Source organism: Phyllobates terribilis, unplaced genomic scaffold (assembly GCF_046119375.1).
Source record: "Phyllobates terribilis strain yellow unplaced genomic scaffold, ASM4611937v1 Scaffold_3__8_contigs__length_932513732, whole genome shotgun sequence".
Taxonomy (NCBI): Eukaryota; Metazoa; Chordata; class Amphibia; order Anura; family Dendrobatidae; genus Phyllobates; species Phyllobates terribilis.
This window is the reverse complement of record NW_027362763.1, coordinates 61,775,518-61,785,335: the sequence shown is the minus strand read 5'-3', so window position 1 is coordinate 61,785,335 and position 9,818 is coordinate 61,775,518. Positions and strand designations below refer to the sequence as shown.

General features: G+C 47.1%; 1 protein-coding gene across 1 annotated transcript in view; it reads right to left on the bottom strand.

Annotated features, from left to right (window-relative positions):
- Nucleotides 1-2,588: 2,588 nt before the first annotated feature.
- The window catches only part of LOC141258799 (aminopeptidase NAALADL1-like), a 52,088-nt gene continuing 44,858 nt past the window's right edge, over nucleotides 2,589-9,818 (bottom strand). The window contains exons 17-19 of the mRNA XM_073673934.1: nucleotides 6,541-6,628; nucleotides 6,158-6,250; nucleotides 2,589-3,534 (exon numbers count right to left, since the gene is read on the bottom strand). Of these exons, the coding sequence (XP_073530035.1) occupies nucleotides 3,351-3,534; nucleotides 6,158-6,250; nucleotides 6,541-6,628 (365 nt within the window). The 3' untranslated portion in view covers nucleotides 2,589-3,350. The remainder of the gene's footprint in view (nucleotides 3,535-6,157; nucleotides 6,251-6,540; nucleotides 6,629-9,818) is intronic.

Here is a 9,818-nt window from a genome sequence, read left to right as displayed (position 1 = left end):
TACTTATGACCATGTGATATTTCAGTTTTTCTTTTTTAATAAATTTGCAAACATTTCTACATTTCTGTTTTTTTTCAGTCAAGATGGGGTGCAGAGTGTACTTTAATGAGAAAAAAAAATGAACTTTTTAGAATTTACCAAATGGCTGCAATGAAACAAAGAGTGAAAAATGTAAAGGGGTCTGAATACTTTCCCTACCCACTGTACGCTCTGCCAGCACCATTTATTCTATGGTCTCGTTGGCGCATATGCCCGAATCCCGTTTAATGGGGGATTCGAACGTAAGCTCTGACAGGACCAACGAACGAGTGCCAGAACGCAGTGTGAAAGCACTCTAAGAAATTTAAGCACCGAATGAAGCTCCAAATCCCTCTCTTTCTTTGTAGAGCCACATTGGATTGCACTTGCCATCCTGTCTCTTCCAGTGCTTTTGGATTGAGGCGTGGGGCGGTAGCCATGGGCGAGGTGCTCATCTCTTATGCCCTGGCATGTTACATGAAGGTGGGGGTCCTGGCTGGGTGTGTGAACTTGTGCTGTGGGGGAGCTACGTCTTTGCAGGCCACATGTAACCGATGACTTTGGTTGGCCAGGACCAGATGTTTGACAGTTCAATGAGGGAGACCACCAGTCAAAAATAAACTTTTTACTCAACGATAACTTGGGAGGAATTATATACAGAAGATAGCAGGTACACAACTTGATGAACATTTCCTTTACAATATGGTGCATTTTCCACACACAGTTTCAATCCCTTTTTCTTTACCCTCTTGTTCTCTATTTTTACCATTCCTTTCTACTTTACCACAGCCCAGCTCAGTACTACAGTCCAGCTAGGAAGAGTCCATTGTTCAACCCTCGGTTCTGCATCTTCTTTCCCCTCAATCGAACTATGTTGCCAGTATGGCCGGTCGTTATTTTCTCTGCCACTGACACTCTGGAACTCCCACCCGGGGCACTCTCCTCATCTCACGCACTTTGTTCCGTCGAGGCCTAGGCCTGTGAGTTATAAACTGTGGGCCGTATGGCTAGGTGTCCTGACCCAGGACCCATCTCTGATCAATTACTCTGTTCTTTCGGTCACTTCTCTCTCTTTCTCTCCTCCAGGATCTCGCTATCCTCTGTCTCGGTCTCCTCTCTCGTTAAGGACACCCATGTCATGCGGCTCTGCTCACATCAAACCTTAGATCTTCTATGTACTCTGGGCCCTATCTAAGATTCAGACAGGAAACTACATCTGTCCATTCAGGTTAACCCCTCCCACTTTGGGTTAGTCCCAAATATTAACTCTCGCTTTCCCTACTGTCAGGCAGCACACAACATTGACACAAGTCATAATTCACATTACACAACATAACATTACACTTGTTCTTCAAGAGGGAACGTTGGGCAATATGTCCATCTCCTTACACTTTCAACAGACTGAACTTCTATTGTGTCCATTGCATGTCCAGACAACATACACAGAAAAGCCCAGCTCTTGAACGCTGACTGAACATGTGGGGTAGATAACTTAATGAACTCCCCTCTTATATTATATTGCAAAATGAGTGTTGCTAATCAAAACTACAACTTGTAGTCATATCTAAAAGTGAGACATTTGTTCACTGCCCTACGCTGCTAGAGATGCTGACATGAACCCACTTCAGTACGAGAAAACATGAGGTTTTCACCATTTCACCACAATTAATTCATTGTGATACCTTGATTTGTCTTGAACTATGGCCCCGATTCATTAAGACATGACATTTTGTACGCCAGTCTTAAAGAAGCACTCCTCCTCCTCCCATCAACGTTTTTATCCTCTTAATAATATATTGCACTGTGTACTTACAATTGCTCATTTTGCCTTTCTACCCAGCTAATTCTTCTCTTTTTTTCTGCTCTATGTAGAAACAGGAAGTCTCTTGTCCCTGCAGAAATCATTCCCCTCTTCAAATCCTGACCCACCTGATCAGCTCCCACACTGCCAAGGACTTTTGCAGAGACTGATGAGTCATGCATGGAAAACTGACCTCCTGTTTCTACATAGAGCTTAGAAGGATTCAGCGAGTCAGTTATTAATCCCGTGATGTCATAGACCTAATGGAAAAGAGAAAAATTAGCTGGGTAGAAAGGCAAAATGAGCAATTGTAAGTACACAGTGCTACATAATATGATGATTGCAATATATTAAAGGGATACAAATTTTGATTGGAGGAGGAGGAGAGCTTCTTTAATGAAAGCAGCGCTGGTGTAAGATGTGCTGAATTCATTGTGAGCGGTTCACCTCATTATTGAATTTGGCGCATATTTCAACTGCTGAGCGCCATCGCCAGAAATAAATCCTCCTCTCTCTATTGATTAATAAATGTAATAATGGAACATATAAACATTTAAGGTTATGCAAACAACCAGCTTAATGATGTTGAAAAATATTGGAAATCCGGCGGAGGCGTTTTGTGAAAAGTTCAACAGGAAATTCAGACTATGTTGGTGCGTCATCTAGTGGCTAAAAGAAAGAAATGCAAAATACACTGAAAATACTAACGTCTAAGGGTATAGAATTAAAGCACATCAGAAAATTCCACAATTGTAGACTTTTTTTTTATTTATTTTTTTATTGTTTTGGCAAGCACACAAAATTCCTTTGAGATAAATAGGATGGACTTTGACTATTTGTACAATTGTATTATTACCCCCTATTAATGAGGAACAAATAAATCGGCCGAACTTCTAATTCATCAGCTAACTCGAATTTTGCCAGGAAATTTGATTCTCATCCAATAAATCTGATGCAAATTGAATTTCTCGGCCAAATCCAAGCGTAGTGCTGGATTCCAATTTCGGATATTTCCTAGGGAACATTCAGACGTCAAGTTTTCCACGGATAAAATATACTTCTATTATAGTCTATCGGGTTATCACATGTCCGTGTTTATAGGAGGACCCAAAGGTCCGCACCAAAACATGGAGACATGTCTGGTCTTGATCTGAGTCCCCGATCAAACTCACCAACGCAAGTCTATGGTTCAGTGGAAGACCTCAAACAGCACTCGGATGCCATCAATGTGCTCGGCGATTTTCAGGTTTGTTTGAGAAAACGTCTCGTACACATACGGGAAAAATCACCGAGGTCTGAATGGGGTCTTATTAACCCCTGGGGTCTCTCCTCACCCCAGAGTTTAATAAACAAAGGGTTCAGACCAGGTGAAAAGGTCAGAATAGGCAAAGTATAATTTTAAAAAAAAATGTCCAGACCTTTTCTGGTGAATTTTTGGTGAATTCAGTTCACCTAGAAGCGATTCGCTCATGTCTACCCCTTACCAATCACAGTGGGGGGTCTCCGGTTGTAGAGTAATTGAGCTTTTCCCTTATATTTTGGTGACTGTCTGTAATGTGGATGCCGCATTGTCCACAGCCTGGATGGCGATGGTGAGCTGGCGGTGCACAAGATCCCAGTTATGTCTGATGTCGTTTTCAATGGCCGTCTGATAGGCATCTGCCAGACCTGGGAAGGTTGCCACGGAGGAACTACGGGTGGCCCAGAGAACATGGCTACACAGGAAAGAAAAGAAAGGGAACTGTATAACTATCAGGGAAAGTGGGGATTTGTGGTGATAGTGACACACAGTGTCATCACAGGATCGGTGATAAACATCATCCTTGAGGCTCTGAATGCTAGGACCCTCACCAATCCCAAGACAGGTGACCCCATCTCCCCCTTTCTGAATCGAGGAGTAATGCACATATTTCATTCACTGTATATGGGAGCAGTGGTCACATATGTACAGTACCCCACCCACAGAAGTGTATGGAGAGGTGTGAATTTGGTACGAATCTCCCAAAAAAATGGGATTTGCTTTTTAGCTGAATTCTTTATAGGTCCAGGAAGGGGTTAAAAAAAGAATAAAATATAATCAACTGTTTTAAGTCTTGCCCATCACCTGTTGCAGCTGCCATTTTGGTCCTCTACTCGCTATGGATCGGCCTTCACTCTTCAGATCAGTTTAAGGTCCAAATTTTCCGATGCCGACTAGGCCCCATACGGTCACATGTGGTTTGATGAATATGAAGCACATGCGTTGTCCCAAGCTGTTCATGGGACGTGCCAGGCATCACTGAAATGCCTCGTTCCCTTTGAGACCATGTGAGACCTAATCAGTGCCAGAAGATCCAAGCCAATGACTAAGAGTGAAGAATGATTCATGACCAATCTGAAGCAGCAGAAAACTGGGCGCAGAACTGCTGCTCCAGGACAGATGAGGGGTGAGCCTAAGAAAGGTGAAGGGGGGGCCTAAGAAAGGTGAGGGGTGGGCCTAGGACAGGTGAGGGGTGGGCCTAGGACAGGTGAGGGGTGGGCCTAGGACAGGTGAAGGGTGGGCCTAGGACAGGTGAAGGTTGGGCCTAGGACAGGTGAAGGGTGGGCCTAGGACAGGTGAAGGGGGGCCTAGGACAGGTGAGGGGTGGACCTAGGACAGGTGAGGGTTGAGCCTAGGACAGGTGAAGATTGAGCCTAGGATAGGTGAAGGGTAGGCCAAGGATAGGTGAGGGGTGGGCCTAGGATAGCTAAAGGATGGGCCTAGGACAGGTGAGGGGTGGGCCTAGGACAGGTAAAGAATGGGCCTAGGACAGTTGAGCGGTGGGTCTAGGACAGGTGAGGGGCGGGCCTAGGACAGGTGAGGGGCGGGCCTAGGACAGGTGAGGGGTGGGCCTAGGACAGGTGAGGGGTGGGCCTAGGACAGGTGAGGGGTGGGCCTAAGACAGGTGAAGGGTGGGCCTAGGACAGGTGAAGGTTGGGCCTAGGACAGGTGAAGGGTGGGCCTAGGACAGGTGAGGGGTGGGCCTAGGATAGGTGAAGGGGGGGCCTAGGACAGGTGAAGGTTGGGCCTAGGACAGGTGAAGGGTGGGCCTAGGACAGGTGAAGGGGGGCCTAGGACAGGTGAGGGGTGGACCTAGGACAGGTGAGGGTTGAGCCTAGGACAGGTGAAGATTGAGCCTAGGATAGGTGAAGGGTAGGCCAAGGATAGGTGAGGGGTGGGCCTAGGAGAGGTAAAGGATGGGCCTAGGACAGGTGAGGGGTGGGCCTAGGACAGGTAAAGAATGGGCCTAGGACAGTTGAGCGGTGAGTCTAGGACAGGTGAGGGGCGGGCCTAGGACAGGTGAGGGGCGGGCCTAGGACAGGTGAGGGGTGGGCCTAGGACAGGTGAGGGGTGGGCCTAGGACAGGTGAGGGGTGGGCCTAGGACAGGTGAAGGGTGGGCCTAGGACAGGTGAAGGTTGGGCCTAGGACAGGTGAGGGGCGGGCCTAGGACAGGTGAGGGGTGGGCCTAGGACAGGTGAGGGGTGGGCCTAGGACAGGTGAAGGGTGGGCCTAGGACAGGTGAAGGTTGGGCCTAGGACAGGTGAAGGGTGGGCCTAGGACAGGTGAAGGGGGGCCTAGGACAGGTGAGGGGTGGACCTAGGACAGGTGAGGGTTGAGCCTAGGACAGGTGAAGATTGAGCCTAGGATAGGTGAAGGGTAGGCCAAGGATAGGTGAGGGGTGGGCCTAGGAGAGGTAAAGGATGGGCCTAGGACAGGTGAGGGGTGGGCCTAGGACAGGTAAAGAATGGGCCTAGGACAGTTGAGCGGTGGGTCTAGGACAGGTGAGGGGCGGGCCTAGGACAGGTGAGGGGCGGGCCTAGGACAGGAGAGGGGTGGGCTTAAGGCCGGTGAATTTAATGTCTCTTTATTTCGAACCCCTCCATTTGTTATGCTCTGAGGTTTCTTATGACCCCAAAACATAATAAACGCCTTTTCGAGGCAGATTAAAATTAAAACTAAGTTTAATCGCCCCGCATCAAATCTGTATGAAACCAATTTTGGGAGATTCAATCATCTCTAGTGATCACACGTGTGCAATATTCATAAGGAATGAGCAAGAACTGGTGGTCACAGCCGATCTTTTTTTCCTATGCTGTAGCGATCACAAGCAGCACAGCCACAAGACCCCTACAACCAATCACTGGCCTCAGCAGCTGTGCCTTCATATAAAGCCATTGACTGGCTGCAGCGGTCATGTGGTTGCGTAGCTTGTGATTGCTGCAGCATAGTAACAGAGAGGACAGGAGACCATCTGAGCACCACTGATGGAACAATATGGTTCTTTCTTATTTCTTAATCCCCTGAAATCCATTTGTACCTGAAATAGAGTCTGTCTGGAAAAGCAAAATTGTTTGTGAAGGATCTATCCAGGAGCATAAGCTGGTCGTTTATCATCCGTATCCTCAAAGGTCTGGAAATACAGACACAGAAAGCAATGAGCTGGACCAAAATGTATAAAAATGTACACGTTACGGCTCCAAAGGCATCAACATCCCAGTCCAAAAGTCCTCCTTAAAGGGAAAGGCTATCTGTGTCCGACCCCCCAGGACCTAGTATTGCAGTCAATTCAAGTAGATGTGACTAAACTGCAGTACCAGGTACAGCCACATTGTATGTGCAGCGCTGTTTTTGTGGGTGGGGGAATCTGAGATGTTAGTAAGAGGCCTCTTAAGTAGATCATTAGGTTCCCATAACACTTACGTCTTATCAGAGTCCGATAGTTTCTTAATGACTTCTTCCAAGGAGTCAGCTGCTGCCTTATATCTATTAATGGCCCATTTTAATGGCTCTGTAAAGACAGACATTTAGAAAGCTCAGTAATATACACAGCCATTTTGAAACCTTCAAGGAGCTATGGCTCATGTGATACATCTACAGGAGTGGTTGCCATTTTGGATACGTGATTGGTCATTTTTGACTCACTGTTTAGCCAGTCAATAAAAACTCATAGTATGGATGTTCCGTACCCTCATTATAAGACATTCATTGTTAACATCTTTTATTTATGTACCACGTTAAGAATCATCAACCTCTTGAAGATGCTGACGTTTCTTCGCTTTCTCCTCCCCATCTTATAACAGCCAAAACTTATTTTTCAATCGACATAGCCATAGGACTTTCTTTTGCGGGACGAGATGTAGTTTTAAAAACATCATTCATTTTGTCATATAATTTAACGGGAACAAAAATCCAAGTGAGGCAAATGGGGTGGAATAAAAAAAAACAAAGAAACAGAAATTCTGACGCTATTTTTGAGTTTAGTTTTTCCAACGTTCATATTGCGGTAAAAATTACTTGGTAACTTTGTTGTATAGGTAAGTATAATTATGGGAGTACCAAAGATATAGATAGAGATGTATACATTTATAGATAGATTTTTTTTTTGCAATTACTTTTTTTTATTAGTAAAATGATATATAAACCATAATAAAAACATAATTAGCAAATACCCTCCAGTAAATATAAAAAAAGCAATAGGGCATGAAAATAATATAAGGTGCTTAGTTAACAAAATTTTGATCAAAAAAATGTAAAAGCCATCCCACCACGTCACTGTGACCCTATTCGAGATGGTCCTAACCTGTACTATTAAAACCTTACCATTTGTCAAATGACGTGCATGTGGATAAGGGCTGAGAAGGACTGAGACCCGGCTAGTGGACACGCAGTCATGGGGAACTTCATGAATATAATGTCCAGCTCAAAAAAAAAGCAGGTCACACTGTTATATGCATAGGGTGCAAACAGACTGAAACAAAAACCTAAAGAGATGAACTAGAATATAAGTTGGTATGCATCCAACGTGTAAGCACATGTTCACACTGGCCACTAAACAGACAAAACCCAAGATAAAGATATAATAAGCAAATACCCTGCAGTAAATAGATAAACAGCAATAGTGCATGAAAATAATATAAGGTGCTTAGTTAACATAATTTTGATTAAAAAAAATGCAAAAGCCATCCCACCATGTCAAGGTGTCCACTAGCCTGGTCTGTCCTCCACATGCACGCCACTTTACAAATGGTAAGGTTTTAATAAAGGTTAGGACCATCTCAAATAGGGTCACCATGACATGGTGGAATGGCTTTTACATTTTAATCAACATTATGTTAACTAAGCACCCTATGTTATTTTCATACACTGTTTCTGTTTATTTATTTACTGCAAGGTATTTGCTTATTATGTTTTTATCTTGGGTTTTGTCTGTTTAGTGACCAGTGTGAATATGTGCTTACATTCTGCATGTGTAGCACCCTGAGGATTCGGCTGCTACAGGGGTATTGCACCTCAACCAGAGGTGTGATATTCCACTCCCGGGTAAGGATGGAGTGTGGAACTGAGCTCAGAAAGCTGCATGCACTACACACATCCCATTTCCGAGGAGCAGACCAACGGTACTCCCACTTAGAAATGTGCAGGTACGACCGAGTCTGTTCCTGGCTGGAGTGGGAGGGGGGTGGTACATCCCAGTAGTGTAGGGGCAGATAGGGGGAGCAGCCTGGGTAAAGATAGGAGCTCATTGGGTGCTGGTCACCTGAGCTCACACATAGAGGGAGTATTTAAGGTGGGCACCATCTAAGATCAGGGTCAGTCTGTCAGTCTGTGAGAAGTCAGAGGAAGAGAGCAGAGCAGCCCCAGAGCAAGAGTGAGAGAGGAGCAAGAAAGACCCAGAGGGGGAAACAAGAAGGAACTCTGAGAACCCACATACAAACCTAGGGTGAAGAGTTGGCAAAAGGGTACCGGATCCCAAACTGGTGGGGGCAAAAGCACACCTCAGCCAGAGACCGGAGGCCGTGGGCAGGATCTGCCACGGCCACCCACCACATCTACCCTGAAGGCAAACCACATGTAGGGTCAGGGAACCCAAGGCCAAGGGTCTCCCAACAGAAGGCCCGAGGGAGCTGGACCTAGGTGGATCCCTGGTGGGGACGGCCAGAAGAAAGGACAAGAAGGAGGGCTCAGGGACACGCTCCGGACTTGCTTGGGGGTTGGCTGAATCCAGGACCTGGTGGACGCAGCACGGCTCGGGTGGTCACTCAAGGCCGGAGTGACCGGAATATCTGCAGTAAGTAAACACCCTGAACTGCACAACCCGACTCTGTCTTTAATTACCATCTACGCTGCACCACCACAACCCCCATCCTCTGCACCTGACCCCCTGAGGCCATACCCCTCCCGTTGGGGGTTATACTATCTAAAGCTGCACCAACACCATCAGCCTCAGCGGACCCTGCTGCAGCGGCGGCCGTAGTGACCGCAATCCAACGGGTGGCGTAGTCGACATAACGAACTTTGTAACATCTGTAGGACTGCCACATACTCTGAGCTTGACACCCTGGGCACGGACCGGGTCACAGCCACTCGGAGACTACAACCCCCATCTGATCCGGCTCCGGGTATTCCCCTAAAGAATATGGCCCAGGGGGCGCGTCAACTTTGGCGTAGTCGGCAGGATAACGTGCCCGCAACAACCGGGTACTGCGTGCCTGAAGAAAAGAACAAGTTTACCTCAAAAAGAAGTCTCCTGCCGGTTCCGGAGGGTCCCCGCCATCGGACTCCGTCACAGATCGATTCCCGCCGGTTGTCCGCCATTAACAGCTTTTTCCCGCCATCTGCAGAGTTTCCCGCCACTGGGAGACGATTCCCGCCATTTCCAAAGGTTTCCCGCCTTGGAAGAGCGGACGCCATTATGGGCGTGCCAGAGGGTGGCAAGAGGCCACCTCCCATCGTGGGCCAGGACCGAAAATGGCGCCAAAAGTGGAAACCGCCCCCACCAACAGAGACTGTGATGCTAGAGGTGTCTGTCAGCGTGAAAGAACTGCCCCTGGAGCTGACAATCACGAAGTGGCCCCGGGACCGCCCTCGAAGTGGGAGGACTGAGAAGGAGAGAGCAAAGATGGGTGTCGCCTGGAGCAGTCTGGAGAGAGCGCACCCGGAGACAAGAAGCCTAGAGCTGAGTCCAGAAGAAGCTTACC